Source organism: Meleagris gallopavo, chromosome 1 (assembly GCF_000146605.3).
Source record: "Meleagris gallopavo isolate NT-WF06-2002-E0010 breed Aviagen turkey brand Nicholas breeding stock chromosome 1, Turkey_5.1, whole genome shotgun sequence".
NCBI lineage: Eukaryota > Metazoa > Chordata > Aves > Galliformes > Phasianidae > Meleagris > Meleagris gallopavo.
The window spans coordinates 13413703-13433563 of NC_015011.2; the positions used below are offsets into that span (position 1 = coordinate 13413703).

Genomic DNA, 19861 nt, shown 5'->3' on the forward strand with positions numbered 1-19861 from the left:
TCTAAGCTAGTCTGTTAGAGACAATCCATTAGGAAACAATAGTGTATTCTATATAGAAAGTATCTGAATGTATCTTTAAATGATCAATAGATAGTACTATAATATTGGTTCTGTACTTGAATTTTGAATGTTTGTGGCAGACAGCTTTTATGTGTGTTTATCTGTGCGTAGATGTGCTCAGGATGAATAATTCCGTATAATTGTATATGTGTGTGAATAAGTATGAATATATGTACACATTTAATATATATTAAATATATATATATATAATTTAGTCAATTTCAGGAAAAAAAGTTCCAGGTTTCTAGGATTTCATGGAGATAGATGAACTATATCCTCATTTCATAATGTCAGATATCATGAATATCATTGGGGGCCTCTGTGTTAGGGATCAGCCACTTTTGCAGAGGGTCAGTCTGGTCCCAAAATTCATTTCCAACACCGAAATGCATCCACATGTTGATGTAGCCTTTTGTGGGTTGTGCATGAGAATTGGGAACTAATTCGCTTCCACTGTAGCTTCTGTACTAAACACCCTCCAACTTGGATTTACAGGAAGAGCTGAGCTTTCCCTCTACTGGATGTTCTATCCAATAAGCAGCAGGTCTAGATTTAGACTGCTGTTCTCTCTCGATTTCTCTCACACAATCTTTAATGCAGGGGAAGGGAAAAACCAGGACAAGTGCAAGAGCAAGAAGGGATTACACAAAAGGCTCAAAATCAAGTGATAAATAAGAAGTGCTGTCTTGGTATTTCAAGATCTGTTTGAACAATGCAAATGCATCAAATGCATGTAGGCAATCTTTAGTCTATTGTTCTCCACATATGATTGTTTTATTTTGAGCTATGACTTCGATATCATAAAAGAAATCTGAAACAATTCCTCTCTGAGTGAAGACTGGAAGGAGAAAATTGATGGGTTAAGCCAGTTAGTCCTCCTGATGTAAGAGCAGCTCTATCCAATGCTGTGGTATACTTACTCCTTGATGTACTATATGTTGTACAGCATTGTTGTATCTGCTTCAGCAGACTGAGCAAGAATTTTACATTTTCTTGCAGCATCAGCAAGTTCCTTTCCCCGATCTCAGATCTGACAGAGGCTACCATGATAATTTTTTTTACCTCTGTTTGCATTTTGCAATGGCAGTTCTTAGGATTGGTATGTATATATAAAACCAACTCCTTCAGAGTAATGTAAATGTTTCATGCATTGTAGCCTTACTATTATACTTCTATCAGTGATGGAATTAAATGTTCTTTTAAATCCTGATTTGGCTGGAAAAGAGAAATAACAGTAAGCTTGTAAAATTTTTGTTCTTTTTTCCATCTCTTTACACTTTAGTCAATTTGGTGCAACAGTATTCATTAGCTGAATGCACATTTCATATTTTTGTGTTTAATTCTGTTTTTTAATTTGATAACACTCACATAACTAATTTATCTTTTAATGGTGACAGCTTTTAATCTCTTTCACGTCTTGTTGGTGTCTGAGCACATCTGGGTCTTACTTAGGTATTCAAAATCTTTGTTATGCCTCTAGAACATCCTTCCCAAATGGATTCTATTTGTCCAAGTGGAAAAAAAAAAAAGAATATATTATCAGTCATTTCAAACTCATTTTAAACAGTTTTGGTTTAACACACTCCCCATAGCTACAAGGCAATGACAACACAGATGATTTGTTCTACTTCTTTTCAGAGTCGGTGGAGAGGGAAAGAATCCTTCATTAGAAGAAATTCAGAGATTGTCTAAGAACCAAGTTGGGAAAATATTTAATTAGAATCCAAAGTAAAAGCTGACTACACTCCCGTGAAGGAAAAGCACATCTGATATGTGCACACAGCTCTTCCTCACAAGAGCAGAAAACTTGCCGTCTGACTCATAGCTCATCTTTGACAATTCTGACTGTAATTATTGTAATATTTTCTGCATTGATACGTTTGGGGTACATGAAAGGTTATTTATGTAGGGACTGTGCAAATCCCCTTCAGCTTCCTTGGCCAAAGTATAGGACAGTGGCTGCTGATACTGGATAAATCTTATTCTAAACGTCCTCTGCACCGTGTTTCTCCTTGCATTGCTAGTATTCTTTACTTTCTTCAGTATTTCCATTTTAAGTGATGTCTTCACTTTCTCTGTTCCCAGTCCTCTTCTGCTATGCTGGCTTGCAGGGAATTCTCATCTTTTGCTGAGAGCCACAGCCTGAAGCTCATCATAGGGGGGAGGGTGTCATCCCCATCAGAGCACAGGCTGTGCTGTGCCTTCAATCACAAGAAAACACAGCTTGAAGAAAAGCATCACCTATGTTATCAGCAGACTTTAGATCAGTTGGAACTTTAATTCTCCTTCTAAATCATTACTGCTTTTGAAGCACCTAAAGATATTTGAATAAATGTGAAAATCTGTGTACCTCTATATTTCTAAGGTGCATTTCAGACAAGTTCTGCTAGGAGTGCTTCACGATGCTCAGCATTCAATCTGCAAATCATTGTAATAAATTCTGGAAGCTGGTAAATTCTGAGAAGGAAAATGAATATGGTTACCACAAATATCAGTGTTAGTGCCCTCTCTATTTATGATCTCTGTCATATAACATTGTATAATGAGGTTGAGAAGCATCTGATGCGAGTTATCCCTAGCATATGAAATCATATGTAGAACTAGCAACTTTACTGTAATTACATTAACAGCATTTCAGACTTTTTTACTGCATAAACCTCATTTACTGTAACCAGTTAATCAGAGTGGAGTCATAGAATTGTAAAGGTTGGAAAAGACCACTAAGTCATCTAGTCCAACCATCGACCTACCAGCACCACGAATATGAATATGCCTTGCCAAGAGAATTCATTGTTCTCTCATATGGTATGATAATACATAGATTTGTGAAATAATAGTGGAAAAATGGAATAGTTTCTATCCTAATGGAAATAAAATGATAGAACTTTTCAGAAATTATTTCTTTCCAGTATTTAACTGTAATCCCAAATATTTATTAACTCTTGAGATCCAGTCTTGACAACGTTTCAGTAGCACTTTACAATATGCCAAGATCACTAGACATTGAATACAACGACTGATTTATTTAGCTTTTATGTCTATAAAAATTGTCAGTGCTAAACAATTTTGGGGTCCCTTGCTGAGGAGAGCTAAATTTCTGCCAGTTTGGAAATGCTGTGATCTTCTAAATATTACCTGCGAATGTAATAAACATTCTTTCACTAGTATAAAATTAGGAAAAGAAATGTAACTGTGATATTTTGTAATTACACTCTTTAGTTCATTGTTTTCAATTCTCGTAAAAGTTTAATAGATTTTACAATTTGGTTTATTGTCCTATGAACAAGGACACATTTTTTCCTGCTATAGAAGTATCCATTGTAAACCCTGTGAAATCAAAGCACACTAAGTTAAACAAATGCAGAATCCATTCCCTCAGCTATGCTGAACTTTGCTGGTAGGACACAGTTATTTATAGAGATGTCTCCCTTGCCATTGTCAGCAGATCTGGATTTGATTTGACTGATTCATGAAGACAATTTGGGGATTATTCTCATGAACCTGCAATTTCTTGATTTTACTAAATGGAGAAAGAATTAAAATAGACAAGGAGTCTTTCATTGTTGTACCTAGGGTTGTTTGGACATTTTATTTTAACCTTGGGTGAGTTTCTTGGGATTGTAATCCCTACAGAATCAATAACTTTTCACTGTACATTTAAAAATGACTCATATATGCAGCTGTCACCCTACTGTGAATTTTGTCTGGAAATTGCTTTCTGACAGGGCATCTGTGAGCAGTGTGCGCATGCAAACCTTAAAAATTAGCAATTTCATACTCAAACTGTTATAAGAAGCAAAAAGAACAAATGTAGCTTTGATACAAATTACTATCAATTTTTAAAACATTCCTTTTGTGAGAAAGATTCACCAGCATGTTCAAGGCAGAAACACAGTCAGTAAGGTGGTTAGGAAATTGTTTTTAGAGACAGGGAAGAACAGAGCACCAAGCCCAAGTCTGTTTCCTTTCAGCTTTCTCTAGCATTCTGCTGCTGACATTTGCATCTCCAGATCTTCCTGATCTTTCCATCCTTGTATCCTATTGTGTATACTGTCATCCATTGCCACTCTGTAATTATCTCCTGTCTGTTACATGCTGCATTCCTGCATGTGTTTCTCTTCTATGCTTCTCCATCCGCTTTTTCATGCAACTTTAAAGGAAATTTGCCAATTGGCCATCTCATTTCTCACCATCTTCATAGGTTGCCCAGATAAGTGTAAGTTGTGCACAAAATAAGCTTGAGCTAAATTTTCCAAGAATAGCTTGTCACTGTAGCTACTACCTCCAATTGGCCACAAATTGTGTTGTTTCTGATGGACGTGGAAGACCTTATTGTTCTCTACAGCTGCCTTAAAAGGAGGTTGTGGCGAGGTGGGGGTCGGCTTCTTCTCCCAAGTAATAGCGATAGGACAAGAAAGAATGGCCTCAAGTTGCACCAGGGGAGGTTCAGGTTTGTTATTATGAACAATTTATTCTCCAAAAGAGTGGTGAGTCATTGAAACAGGCTGCCCAGGGAGGTGGTGGAGCTACCGTCCCTGAAAACATGGAGATGTGCTGCTGAGGGGCATGATTAGTGGGCATGATGGTTAGACTAGATGATCTTTGAGGTCTTTCCCAACCTTAATTGTTCTATGATTCTATGAAACAGTACATCCTCAGGAGAGGAGGAGGCATCTACTTTCTCAGGAGCAGGGTGGAAATACTTTATGGAAGCATATGTAAATAAGTGATAATCTTTCAAGGAAAAGTTTAATATAATGTACATTTTGAGAAGGTCTTTTTAACTAAAGGCCACCCAGGGATGATTCTTAGTGAGAACACTAGGAGATGGCAAGCCTACTGAGACTGCTTTTTCGGTATGGACAAATAGAGAAGTCTGATATGGGATGACAGTCATTCTTAATAACTTGTTTTAATTTACATTTGCTCATTAGCTAATTAACAATAAATTTAAACATGTAGAAAATTAATGCTTTTCTAAAGAGGAAGGTAGTGTGTTGTTATATACTATCTTTATTTGTATAATCTGAGCTTTGTCTATTGAACACTTACTGGTATATCCATAACACAGCTTCATTTCTGTAAGAGTTAGATTCCAACCATTAAGCTGAATCCTTCCTTCTCACTGGAAAATTAAAGAATATTTACCCTGCAGTGGTGTTACTATTGTTCAAGTATTTACTACAGGAAAAGGGAAGCCACACAAAAATGTGTCTCTACAATGCTATAAACTGTACGGGAATAGTGAATATTCTAGTCTCCTTCTCAGAACGCTAATAAGCCAAAGCTGAACACGGAGAAGGCGAACAAGACATATGAGGAGGCAGATTAAATGCTGGGAGGTTGAATAATCCTCATAAAAGGAGAATGTGTTTCTTAGTCCTGCAACTGTAGCAGTGAAAATTGACCTTTGTCTAACCAATGGTAGGCTGGAATTTCAGTTTTTTTTATAAAGCAGGTGAGTTTTAAATAATGTGGTAGGTGGGCTTTTTTTATTATTATTATTATTATTATTATTATTTTCTCTATTTCACCAATAAATTATTAAGCAAGCTGTAATTTAGATTCAGTGTAGTGTTCAGGAATAGGCTGAAAAACAAAGGAGAAATTAATCAGTGGTGAAGGTGTTAAATTGTTTTGCAAAAAATAAAAATATACTGTCCTTGAAAATGAGTGATTGGTAGTGAAAGAAGCTCCAGAGATAGTCAGATAACATTTGCTTGGAAGGAAGGTCAGTTAGATAATTGATTACCCTCTATTAGCCTGGAAAAATTACAGTAAAGCCTGAAAAAAGGAATTCCTCTGTTGCTCTTTACTACACAATTTTAAAATAATATGTTTATACATTCCTAAGAAACTATTCTGTAGCTTTCCTGGAATAGAAACGATGTTAAAAGTTCTCTGTAGTAGAAGTAATTCTGTTCATGATTTTACTATTAAAAAAAAAAAGAAAGAAAGAAAATAGAGATAATACTAAGATAAACTTAATAAAGTTTGAGAAGAGTTTATAAAACTCTTAAGTAAGAAGGGACTCTCGTATTAGAGTTACATTTGAAGAAGATATTTGTTAATGAATTGGTAACCATAGATGACTCCATATTAAATGTACTGAGATACTCACAGGTAGTAGGCTAGTAGTTGAAATACATATATTTCACTGGGAATTATTTTACTGATTTAAAAAATGTAAATTCTTTTTAATATAAATATAATAATTCCTGTCCTTGAAGTTATATAAAAACATTAATCTGTGGTAATCCAGACTTTTTTTGAAGTGTTTGTCTGTGGTGGTTTCAGGGTGCCAACCTTGTGCCTTCAAGATGCAGCAAGATTTGAGGATTTCTTTTTATGTATATCCACACACATACATACACACATAGATACTCTAAGTTTCTAGTTTGGCAACATTGCCAAGGAGGTGGCAATAAATGATCAGACAGTTCATTATGACTGGCACAAGGTGTTTAGACAGAGACAAGTTCTTCAGCATAAATTTTGAAAGTGATTTAATGGTGTTAATAGCAGTGCCCGGGACAACAGTAATTGTAAACATTTCTTATGGGAAGTACTTGAACACATATAATGATTGACCTTGCTAAAAAACACATTAAGGCTGCACTTTCAGTCTTGGTTCCCATTGGCTTCACAGCCACAATTTGCCTCTGAAACAAGCACCTGATTTCCATAGGTGCTGAATGCCAGCAGGTGCTGTGGTCAGCAGAACAGAGACCTGAGTGATGGCACAAAAAGCACATCACACCTTTTAATCTTAGCTTAAACCTGATAACAAAATCAGAAGGTCTTCACTGGCAGCTGAAATTAGGCATCTGGATAAGCACTGTGAGTGGATCAAGAATAATGGAGTATTGAGCAAACAGTCACAATCAAAAATCAAAATCAAACCTTACTGCCTTTTACTAGAAACACCCAGCTTCATATATATTTCAGCATATAAAAACATTTGTACATGTGCAGAAAATGCCCTTCACCAGGAACAGGAGGCATTGCCTGCTTCCCAGTGGGGAGAGGCGCTGCTCAGTATTTACATGGCTCTACCATAGCCAATACCCTTTGGCTGTTGGGAGGCTCACGGGCCTACTTCCCTCCTCCTGGGAGCCATTACCTAGATAAATGTGATGCTCCGAGTACGGAAATAAAATGTGTGTACAAAAAAAAATGTGTTGAAAATTCTGACCTTCTTTTTCTAAAGGAAAAAAGGACTTGATTTCTGCGTGAGCCTCTGCATGGTGACACCTTTTAAAGTGTTCCCAAATAACTATGCAAACATGGCATGCATTTTTTATCTTCCTCTTCACATCCACTGATGTTTTGTCATTCAGTTCATTCACACCAGGAGTTTCAGGATGAGAAACTGGTTCTTGCAAGCAAAACCTAGATACGATAGGCTTACATAATTTGTAAATAAAAGGCTGCCTTGGAAATTTGACTTTTTTTTTTTAATGTGGTCTTGTGTCCAAATTACTTATCATCTTTGGAATAATTACTGTTGTGGTTTAACCCGGCAGGTGGCTGAGAAGCACACAGTCATTCACTCACTCCTCCCCTTCCCAGTGGGATGGGGGAGAGAACAGGGGGAGAAAATTGTAGAACTCATGGGTTGAGATAAAACTTTTTACTAAGATAGGGAAAAGGAAAAGGAGAATGGTTATGCCTATTTGTATACATGTATATGTATAGGAAGGTATATAACAAGTGATGCACAAGCAATTGCTCACTACCCCTCAACCATAGAATCATAGAATCACAACGTTGGAAACGAGAAACAACCTGTAAGATCATCTAGTCCAACTGTCTTCTCATTACCACTGCTACCAGAAGCTACTAAACCATATCTCACAGCTCGTCATCCAGTCCAATGCCCAGCTGGCCCCTGAACAGGGGAATAGTAAAATAAACTTCCTCCTTTGACCTTCTGCTTGATGTCATGTGGTATCAAATATCCCTTTGGCCAGTATAAATCCTAATGCTGTTCCCTCCCAGCTCCTTGGGCCTTTCACTGAGGATGGTTTTGGCTCTGTACAACACTGCTTAGCAACAACTATAAACATCAGTGTGTTATCAACATTGTTTTCCTTCCAGAACCAAAACATCATACTAGACACTCCAAAAAAAACAATTTTGTCCCACCTGAAACTAAGACAATTACTTTTTTTTTGGAAAGTAGCTGTTTAAAATGCTTTCAGATGCTTGAAGAAGTGAGAAATTGTTTAGCTCAGATGAGAATCTGCTGCTCTTTAGCACTTTACGAGCAACATTCAAGTATTCTTTTGCTATTTACTTACTTTCATTTTATTCTGCAATTTTTCATATTTACACTGGATCAGCAAATAATCAAGGTCTTTGGATTTTTTTTTTTTGAATGTGTTTTATTCCTTCCCCCCAAAAATAAAATAAAATAAAAAATTAAATGCTTCTATTTAAATAGCTTTTACCACTGTATGCAAAGTACAAACAGAAATGTAAATAGTTTCTTCCACTAATCCACATCTGGCTGGGTGTAATTACATGATACATGCTGGTTAAGCACAAAAATTTTGAATAGACAGCTTTTTAATTAGGCATGTGCATTGGGTCAGAGCAGAATTAAAACGGGTTCTGAAAATTTGATTTGATAAAAACGGCACCTGCTTACTCAACAGATCTGGGTCTTGGGTACAGTTGCAGTCATGTCTGTGTTAAATCCTCCCCCTTGAAGAGGAAGCAAAGTTCTGAACAAGGGCACTAAGTTTTATTCTGACTCACACGTCAGTCCTTCATATGGCAGGGACAAATCTTAGCTGGAGTTATGCACTTGTGCAGTGATCCTTTATAGAACTGCTGACTTGAAAATGTGATAAGCAGCTGTTTGCCTCTATTGCTCAGGTTTCATTAAGAGGAAAAGTCAGGGCTATCTGACCATGTCTGAGGGCCCGAATGCACAGAAAAACATTTGTATTTCATTTTTGCCAGATTTAATAACTAATTATTTGTATTATGCTCTGATTTTTCCTGCAAACCTCAAAGAGCCCAGTGAGTGAATGGCAGATATTTGTAAGGCAGTGACCTGTCAGCTTCGCTGTTTGTCAGCAGATGGGTAAAACTTTCTGTAGAAGATGAAGACCAGGAAATAGCCTTTCTCTGCCAGTCTAAAAAGATATTTTAATGGGCTGCTCAGCATGCTCACACACCAGCAAGTTGTCCTGAAATTATTTCTGAGCTAAAAGCAGCTGAGCATCATGTGTCCCAGCAGCCCTCTTCATTTCAGTTTTAAATGTGTAGCCCTCTTCCAGTTTGTGGCTGTGGCTATGATGAGAATGCACATCTCCCGACTAACAGGCTTGGTAAGTTTTAGCAGTTAAACAGTGAGAATTTCCTTGGCAGGTATTTTAGCTACTTCAGTATTAATATGCAATAGCCACTTCACTCTGCAACCTTCTTTAAGAAGTGATTATAATTCAGTAATTTTTATTTTCAAAACAGGAGTAATTATGTGATTAAAATTAGCAAAATTAGGTCCACATTAAAAAAAAAATAAATAGGCTACCACTGATTGCAGGGTCCCAGGTTTTATCTTCCATTTGTAATACTTATGCTGCTACAGTGTGAGTATCTAGAGCCGAGTTGATGTTATAAGGTTCTTTGAGAGGTCGCAGTAGAAGAAAACAGAAATTCTGTTTACATAGAGCCTTTCAAAATCTCATGTGTTCTAACAGATGACTATACCCACTAATAACAGAAACTATTCACACACTGAATTAACACCTATGGAAAGGGAAGTGAAGCTGAGGCTCGAAGTTTCAGAATATAATTTGGTCTCTACTGTTTAACGAGCTGGTCCCTCATGTGCTGCTTCCTTCTTTGTGCTGCTGCTGGTAGATGTATGTGCATGTACAAAAACTTCTCGTTTCTGAGGAGTCTTCTCCTCTTCCGTGACCATCAGTCACATGTGCTGTTATTGGAATTACCGTGACATTTTGTGTCTCAGTGCTAGAAACATGTCAGCAGCTCAGAATTTATTAGTAATAGGCCACAGTGCCAGCAGTATTGCAGTACTTTGCAAAAACAGAAGACAAGGTCACTGCTGGGAAATGACAGAAGTAGCTAGCAATAGCAGTACATAACGTGGGTGGGCAGGTGTAGCAAAAACTTCAATAAAGTCATCACGTTGTTCACCTTATATTTTGTTAGTTCTGAAGTTCATGCAATATATGCACATGCAGAATTTGAAGTGTATGGCTGAGAAATACACGTAGAAATGAGTAATGCAGAAGTTAGTAGTTGTTACAAAAGGTATAAATGCAGAAAAGGAAGAGGAAAAAAAAAAGCATCCTGAGTCTCACAGAGCTGGTTCTCCTTGTGCTCCTATGCTGACTTGCCAAACCATGGGCTGTTTTCAGCTCCATTGCTGTAGACTGCATTGGCTATGTGGGGAGAACAGGGCTGCCTCTGCCCCCACCAAATCACAGAGTTTCTTCTAGATTGTGATGAAGTCATCAGTTAACAACAAAGACCTAGTGTGCCTTCTTTTCTTTGAGTTCAGACTTGGAAGTAGAAAGGAGTCTGAGTACCAATGACAAGGGCCTTCCAGGAAGCAGTTCAGTTCACTGAGGTACCATAAAAACTCCAGTTAGGGGTCTGAATGTGCAAGAAACAGTAATGATAAGAAATTCACAGATGTCAAAAAAAAAAAACCTCACAGATTGAATTTGGATCAAGCACTCCATGGGTGAAAAAAAGTATTTTTGCAGAGTTAATAACAGGTCTCCAGATTCTGATTTGACTCTGTAATGTTATAAAGGACAGAAATGTAAGTAATAATCTGTCATTAGGAGGTGTCAAAGCTCACAGATTTCTTTATTAGTCAGCAGGCTAATGATAATGATAGTTTACTCCTGGATTTTTGTTTATTTGATTGCTTTAAAATATACAGATAACAGAACATTTAAGCAAGAAATCAGGGATTGATTCCATTTATATTACAGGAAAAAGTAATTAATAATAATGAAACTTTAAAAAGCAGAACAAGCTAGTCAAAGTGAAATATTTTGGACTCTGATGGATATGCCTGTGAACAAGACATAGAATTTTGCCAGGTCTAACATACTACATTGTATTTGACAGCAGGGAACTGGGTTCAAACCTATGATCCTAAATTTGTCAGTCAAATGCAAGAGCCTGAATAAGGCAGAGGGAACTCTGAAGACATTTTGACAAATTTGGTTGCCAGCAGTATCCTCTAGCATTGTTTCACTCAATACTGAATTGGGATGTTGACTGCTGGAAAGTGGAATCTGTTCTTGTGATGGTGCAGGTGTTTGAGATGAAGGACAGAATATTTTTTGCCCACTTTACTGGGTAGCAAAGCTGCTACTTCATCGAGAGAGTGCCATTCAACTGCCTATTCTGCATAGCAGCCTTGTCTCCCTTATCCCTGAAGTCAGATAGGATTGGTAGTGCGTGTGCAGATTTTTTAAATGTTGGGGAAATGTGGGAGAAGACATCATAATGGAGACACTGATGTGCAGAGATGTCTAATTTAGAGAAGAAAAGACATGATGGGATCTCATCAGTGTCTCAGTACCTGAGGGAAGGATGCAAAGAGGACAGAGCCAGGCTCTTCTCATAGCTGCCCAGTGCCAGGACAGGATGCCGTAGGCACGAACGGGAACACAGGAAGTTCCATCTAAACATGAGGAAGCACTTCTGTGCTGTGTGGGTGATGAAGCAGTGGCACAGGCTGCTGAGAGGCTGCGAGGTCTCCTTGATGATTTTCAAAATCCACATGGCCATGGCCCTGGGCACGCTGCTCTGGGGTCCATGCTGAGGCATGAGTTGGGCCAGATGGACCCAGAGGTCCCATCAAACCTCTGCCAGTCTTTGACTGTGGAAACAAACTCTATTCAGTTTAGTACATTTAGTTCTAAAAGCCAGACAAAGTATGATGCTTAATTTAAACATTTCGCAGAAGTTTGAGGGGACCCACTCACTGTGGAACTGTGATTTCTGGAGGCAGACTGTCTTGCTCAAATACTCGTGCAGGAATTATAAAGGAGATAGCAATTATGCTTGTCCATATGCATCCATTATTATTAGAAGCAGCAGGAGGTAACTGCTACAGGAACCTTTCAGGAAATTTTCCTAAAGTAGAGAGGTTTTGAACTCTGCATTAGCATGGCACCGTCTCTGTAATGCTCTTAACTTATCTCTCTCTTCCTACCAAATGCTGGGTATTTTTTTCTGTGTCAGTAATAAAAAATTCTCAGCCTGGCAACTGAGTTAGCTGGAAAAAACTCCTCCAATCCAGAGATATATTTGAACAATTTCTGAAATTAACCCCTTTTAATCCTTCTTCATGTCTCATGATCTGAAACTCCTTCCCAGGCTAACACCACTGCAGCTTCACCATGAATTGAACTTGGTAACTCATACCTTCCTCCTCATCCCTTTTAACCTTCAGCCATATGTTCACCATATGACAATATAACATTATGGATCTCAAACAGATCAACTGTGAGTTATGGCTTCAGAGTGTGCCCTAGATACACTGTTCACATTAAACCTCAGAAAGCGTAAGAATATTTAAAAATGTGGATAGAGGAAATGTTGAAGAATTTGTGAGGGATAATACAGCTTCATTATTTTGAGTAGTTCTTACCCAAGACCTCTGAATGTTCATTTCTGCCTTTTCAGTGACTGGGGGAAGGGATGACTTCAGCTGTATATTTTCTTGCCATGCCTTTTGTGCACTGGCTAATTTCTTTTCACTGGATAGCTATTGTTACATCAGTTAGCTTATCTAATCTCCTGATTTCTGAAAAACATCTTGTTTTAAGCTTTAAAACACAGGCAATGCTGTACAAATATATAAAGTGAAGCAGACAAGGTTTCCCTGCCATGCACAAATAATGCTTTGATCCTTTTGCACCCTCTGCTTAAGTGTTGCAAGAGAGGATGAACAGATTGCTCTCCTCCCACTACATATCTGCATTGCCAGCACTCAGGGAAATAAAGACTGCATGGATTAGAAAGTTACAGGGGTACAATGAAGGCGTAAGCTACTGCAATAGGAGCATGTATTGAAGAGGTCTCAGCTCAACAGTATCCACCCTATTATGAGCAATGTCAGCCTCGCTGCTAATGTGGAAGCCAGGGATGAGAGAGCAGGTAAGATCTTTCTATAGCAGGGCATGATCAAATCACAATGAATTGCAGCTGCTGCCACTATAATGTCATACAGCAAATTCTTTCTCTCTTTAATATATTGACTTTCAAAAACTGTTTTTATAGCGTCAGCTGCTTAAGACTGAAGTACTGGAGCTACTTCTGCACCACCTATAAAATGAACATACTGCTTTTGCTTATAGCTTGAAATCTATTTATCACACATTTAAGACTGTATTTGTGGCTCCTATTATTTGTCAATATTATTCACAAACACTTTAACAAATTCTGTTCACATTTTTTCCCTGAACACTCTCTGAAGAAATCTTTCAACAAATCACAATTTGTGCACAGGCAATTAATTACTGTCAGGTTGTTAGATAGTCTGACTGTGTGGGAATTGACCATTTCATTTTCATGTATAAACAATCTTTGCCTTTTCCTGCACTGGCATCTTGATGATGCTCTTTTTTCCTCAGTTTGCTTGATTAGATCTTTTGATTTAAGCACTTGAAAGATGTAATTTCACAAATATACTCAAAGCAATTCCACATAAACTACCTCTTCCTCCCCAAATAATTCTCATTTTATTGCTGAGTTTTGAAATATCATTATAAAACAATATGTTGTGATAAGTCAATTATTGAACTGTATACCTTGTAGACACCTCATCGTGTTGTCTGTATAAATGATTTTTTCTTCCTAATTAATGGTAGGATAATAAGAAGATTTAAAAAAATAATTCAACTTGCAGACTTCTCTAACCAAACCTTCCTGTTGTTGTTTCATTAAAGTGCAAACCAGCTGTGGTCAACAAACTATTCTGAATATTGTTTTTACAAATCACTTATTTTTATTTTAATGCACACTGTAACATTACCTTAAAATTATTTATGAATGTTAATACATATATCCATTCTAACAATAAGAAGGAAAACAAATCTGTTTCTGAAATTTCCTTAAAAAATATGATTGGTGCAGGAGCAAATAGCCCACAAATAGCCTGTTGATTTGAAGCATTCTGCTTTCATGCATAATGTTCTGACTGCTAGTTCTGTACAAGATTCTGAACATAAAAGTAACATCTTTATTTTCATTTGACAAGCTGATTTAGTTGAAATTTGGAAATCTTAAACTGTCTTTCTGGTGTTTGTCTAGATTCCTTCAACTATAACAGTTTGTCTAATAAAAAGCTATTATATCTACGTACCAAATTTGTCCTGTCATCATGCTTAAACCATCACAGCTACGGCAAAATACCACTGAACTTTTCTTCAATATGGGAGATTCAGTTTAGTTTCTGCCTAGAATAGGAAGTGACTGTAGTAGTTCTGGATGTTTTATAGCAACAACATTTAATAGAAAACTGTCAATATCATGTCCAATGAAAGAAGTATTTCTTCAATCATGTTAGCTGAGCTTTTCATCTCTGTTCATTGATTCTCATGTCCACAAGTACTTACTATTTCCTTTCTTCTTTACTTTTACTCTTCAACAAACAATATTTCTTAATAAGAAGCCCTCCAAATAAGCTACCACTGTATCCTAAAAAAAAGTCATATGTGGAGTACACTGAAAAACGTAGAAAAATAGGAAAGAAAGTTAAGAAAAGGTATATTCCTGAATCCAGCTTAATTCTCCAGCTGTGAGCTACCACAGAAAAGAAATAGTACAACCATTGTCTACCTGTACATTTGTTGGCAGACAAACCAATTTTTTGTCTCAGCTGTTTGAGTCAACAAGTTGGTCTAATCTATTTTATTTTTTTAATAGAGATCTATCTCATTAAAAAAAATCTACAGCGTACAGTTACTAAAGTTTTCTCTTATTGTCACTCTCTTCTTCTCTTTCCAGGTGATGTGATTGTCTATATTAATGAAGTTTGTGTCCTTGGACATACTCACGCAGATGTAGTCAAACTCTTCCAGTCTGTTCCTATTGGTCAGAGTGTCAACTTGGTGCTATGTCGTGGATACCCTTTGCCCTTTGATCCTGAAGATCCTGCCAACAGCATGGTGCCACCCCTTGCAGTAATGGAGAGGCCTCCGGTAGTGGTAAATGGAAGACATAACTATGAAACTTATTTGGAATACATTTCTAGGACTTCTCAGTCTGTTCCAGACGTAACAGATCGACCACCACACTCCTTGCACTCCATTCCAGCAGATAGTCAGCTTGATAGCACATTCCCACCACCTGCCCATGATGATAATGTATCAATGGCTTCTTCTGGGGCCACCCAAGCTGAACTTATGACCTTAACCATTGTGAAAGGGGCCCAGGGCTTTGGCTTCACTATAGCAGACAGTCCTACAGGACAGAGGGTGAAGCAAATTCTAGACATTCAGGGATGTCCTGGTTTGTGTGAAGGTGACCTCATTGTTGAGATCAACCAGCAGAATGTACAGAACCTGAGCCATGCAGAAGTAGTGGATATACTTAAGGAATGTCCTGTTGGAAGTGAAACTTCTTTGATTATCCATAGAGGAGGTAAGTTTGGAAAGTCTGTACGATTGCAAAAATGTGTGTAAAAGGTTCTAAACCATAAGACATCCATATATTCACTACATCCTTGTGTTCTAGATGGGAAATTAATTTCCATGTTGTGGGAGGTAACACTATTGGTACTGGATAAGTATGTCTGCAATTAAGTATTCTAGGCAAAATGTTTGTGTTTTGAGTGTCAACAATCCCTACTCTGTATAAGGGTAAAACTAGAGTATTTCAGGACCTTTCACCCTTCAGTATTATGTGTGATGTGTGCAGTAAACTCTTATCACCCCAACCCAGTGCTGCAAGCTTTGTATGTATTTTCTTATATTGCATAATCAAGGTAGATCAAAATTGGAGCAGTCTTTCAGCCATTTACAAGATTATTAGTCTGTATAAGCTCTTTTGTGTCTTTTTTCTTTGTAAAATTCCTGTATAGCAATTGTTTTGTTTCTTTCTGAACAACAAAGATCAAACAAAGCATATTTTTCTCTCCTTTAAAAACTAGCTTCTAGCAACTTCGTTTTTGGGATTAACCTGACACAGTAAACATAAATATGCACAATTAGAGAGGGAGAGTCAATACTTATCTGTAAGAAAGCAATAATGACAGAAATCTGAACACTTCATCAGTGATAAGTAGCAGCTTTTAACAGTTTAGCCAAACACATTTTCATGATGTTTTGTTATGAGCATTTATTTTAATAGTAAGACTTAATGTCTTTAATTAAAGATCTTTATTCCTCTCAAGTCATTCATGTCACTGAATGTATGTTACTCTATGCTTCAAAAGAAAAAGAAAAAAGAGGGGGATTCTATACGGAAATGTCTGTTACTTTCATTCTAATTAGTAGAGTTTGGAAAGTGAAGCTCTAGTATTTTTATGTGCCAAATGTTTTAAAAACTAATAGAGCATTAGAAGAAGGAATCTGGTCATATTTTATCACAAAGTAGAAATAATAAACATTAGATGACAAATATCTGCAGATTCACATAGTCAGTATTTTTAATAGCTATGTGTAAAGGAATGACTTACAGATGACAGAATCTAACATTTCCTTGAAAGAAAACCTAATTAATACTGATGAGTAAAAGCCAGTGGTGTTATGAAAGTATGTAGACTTAGAGAAGGTTGCTATAGAAGTTACTATTCAGTCTGGTTTTATTTAACAGATATTAAGAATCTGAAGAAAAAAAAAAAAAAAGAGTAAGCTGCATTTTTTTCCTTGAAAATTATGAGAAATTAGGGAGCATTACATGGCAATAAAGAGCATGAAGGGAATTAGAAGGGTTAATAGCACACCAAAAGATGACATTTTGTTTTGCAAAATGAAACCTAATCCACCTCAAGAGGAAAACAATTCAGAACACCAATCTTCAGAGAGAAGTGGAGTGTGAAATCCAGTATGTTGAGCAAGCCTGAGTAATAATAGACACCAAAATAGATATTTCAGCAATCAGTGCTGGACAGTAGAAAAAAAAAACCTAGAAGCAAAACATACTCAGGCCCGTGAGGATAATTTCTCTCTCTCAGGAGAATTTCTTCTGAGAACACAGACTCATGCTCAAAGCAAGTTGATCGACGTATTGGTTTAACAAGTTCTGCTACATTAACTGTGCTATGGTTGTTTTATATACAACGTCATGGAAGATGAGATATAATGTACTGAGCTCAATCCTCAAAATATATATGTGTATTTACACTCTTTTGCCCTTTTCAGGCTGAACACAGAGGTGCAGGTAGTTATAGTTGCCCAGTCGACACAAAATATGTGGTCCAAATGCAGTAACTTATTCCTGAGTCTCAGCCTTCTGTTGATGGGAGTGAACATTGGTTGGATTTTCTTCATTTGTTTGTTTCTTTAGCTATGCAGCAAAGAGAAACAGAGCATGGTTTGTTCATGGCAAAACAATGACTCAGTCTAGAGGAACTGATTGGAAGCACTATGGAGTGATGAAGTTTAATGGGCCGAGACAGAACAAATGAAAATTTAACTTTACCATTAAACATTTCCGTACATAATAAATAAGGAATATATTTGACTACTAGTTTGTTAGCCTTGGAAATAGTCTCAGTAAATAAAAAGCAGAGGTCCGTTTGTTTGAATGATTCAAAATAAAAAGTGAAAAAGTATGGTGTATGAGACAAAGCTTCACTACCTCAGATGTGACTAAGTCATAGCTTAACAGAAATAGGTGAATGGTTGTAGGATGACTGCCTGTGGTTTCACAAATCTGTAGGGAAAGGCAGTGCATTTGTGTGACCAAATATACACTATAATATAGGTAATGGTGTCTATGCTGGTCATCACATCTCCTTTAATAGTCACAGAAGATAAATAGGCCTTTCTAGGATATAATTCATGTCATTTCAGCGTAGATGTTTTGAATAAGTCAGCTGTACCCTAAAAGTACATATTCTCTTTGACTGGCTGTAAGAGAAACTGGGGATAGCTGGTTCACACATATCTCCTACAAAGAATGAATAAAAACTGCTTGTATGATTTAGACGTGAGATAATCTGAATATAAAACAGAATTCTAGTTCTTTGAAAACCTGCTATGATTCTAAAATATTTAATTGTGACACTGTTGAAGCAAGGCATACCTTTTCATTACTCATATATCCAATTTTTATTTTTTACCCTTTAATGTGTAGTGACAGATGGATAGTACCATCCCTTCTCATCATTACCATATGCATCCTGTGTTTAGCATCCCATTTATAAGATTAATACCCAAGTAATATTCCTGCTTGTGGAAGAGGGAGAATGTTTTGCATAAGGTTGTGTGTTGCCTTGTAATGTGTTCTGTCTTTGAAATGGATATGGCCTGACTGCGTAGTTTACTGTCACAAATTCATTTTTGTAAGTGACTCAATTTTTCTCTCATCCAGTGATCGTTGCTACATTGGAGACACAAAACAGATCAACAGTGGCTTAGTTATATTCTCACAACAGACAAAAAGCATTTTATACAGCAAAGAATGTTCTCCCTTATGCATGTAATATGCATACTACAGCATTTAAAAAGCTTTTTTCCCTCAAGCTCATGAAATCAACAGCCAGCATATGCAGGGAAAGAAGAGACTTCATATTTCAAAAGGATGGAGGGAATGACTGCACTCAAGTGTGATGGTATCCCGAAAAGAGAATATCTGAACCATCACTAAGTGGAGACGTGGTATTGGATACAACAAAGTGCTTGATCCACCATTGAATTTTTAGTGTAGTCCTCTTAAATTTTCTAAGGAAACAGTAGTCATACTCCTGCTTCATTTTTGTTTGATTATTTGTTTCAAAACAAAGGGAAAAAGGATATATTATGTCTCAGAAAATACTGAGCAGCATTGGTTTGGTGAAGTCTGTGATAATCTATACTAGAGACCTTATACTCTTCTTTCTTTTTACCAGTCAGCTTTGTTACTAAATACATGTGCTGCTTTGTTCAGTTTCTTTGCATATGTTCTGGCTGACCAGCCATATATTTCCCATTTATTATAATAAGTTGAAACAAGTGTTCATATTGATAAATGCATATATTTTTTTAAAGGAAAAAGAAACAAAAAAGGTAAAGAAAATATGGTGGAAAAGTTCTTCCTATTTTCTTTAAGTAGAAAAAAGATAGGAAGAAAAATATATAAAAGTGTTTTGTTACTAAACAGATTTTTTTACTTCTCCAGATTTGATTTCAGCCTTTACAGTTAATCCACAGTTTCTTCAGCACTCTATCTTGAGGACAGGTTGCTGAAATAGTATGGAACTATGGTAAAGTAGAACAGAACAGAACAGAACAGAACAGAATAGAATAGAATAGAATAGAATAGAATCATTCATAAATGATAGAATCATTTGAATTGGAAGGGACCTTTAAAGTTCATCTAGTTCAACCCACCTGCCATGATCAGGGATAGCTACAGCTGGAGCCCCATCCAGCCTGGTGAACTTGAATGTCTCCAGGGTGAGGGCATCCACCACCTCTCTGGGCAACCTGTTCCAGTGCTTCACTACCCTTACTGAAAAAACTAAATTTTTTTTCTTATATCCTATCTAAATCTCCCTTCTTTTAGTTTGAAACCATTTTCCCTTGTCCTATCACAACAGACCCTGCTAAGGAGAGCTGGAATGAACTTTGAAGGTCCCACATCCAGC

At 36.9% G+C, this 19861-nt stretch overlaps 1 protein-coding gene across 2 annotated transcripts in view; it reads left to right on the top strand.

Annotated features, from left to right (window-relative positions):
• MAGI2 (membrane associated guanylate kinase, WW and PDZ domain containing 2) overlaps positions 1 to 19861 on the top strand; it is a 78567-nt gene that overhangs the window by 34198 nt on the left and 24508 nt on the right. The window contains exons 1-2 of one of the 2 annotated variants that reach the window (XM_031553013.1): positions 13046 to 13224; positions 15076 to 15711. In XM_031553013.1, the coding sequence (XP_031408873.1) occupies positions 13173 to 13224; positions 15076 to 15711 (688 nt within the window). In that variant the 5' untranslated portion in view covers positions 13046 to 13172. Of the gene's footprint in view, positions 1 to 13045; positions 13225 to 15075; positions 15712 to 19861 lie in introns of those variants that run through there. The other variant, XM_031553012.1, reaches the window with a different exon arrangement.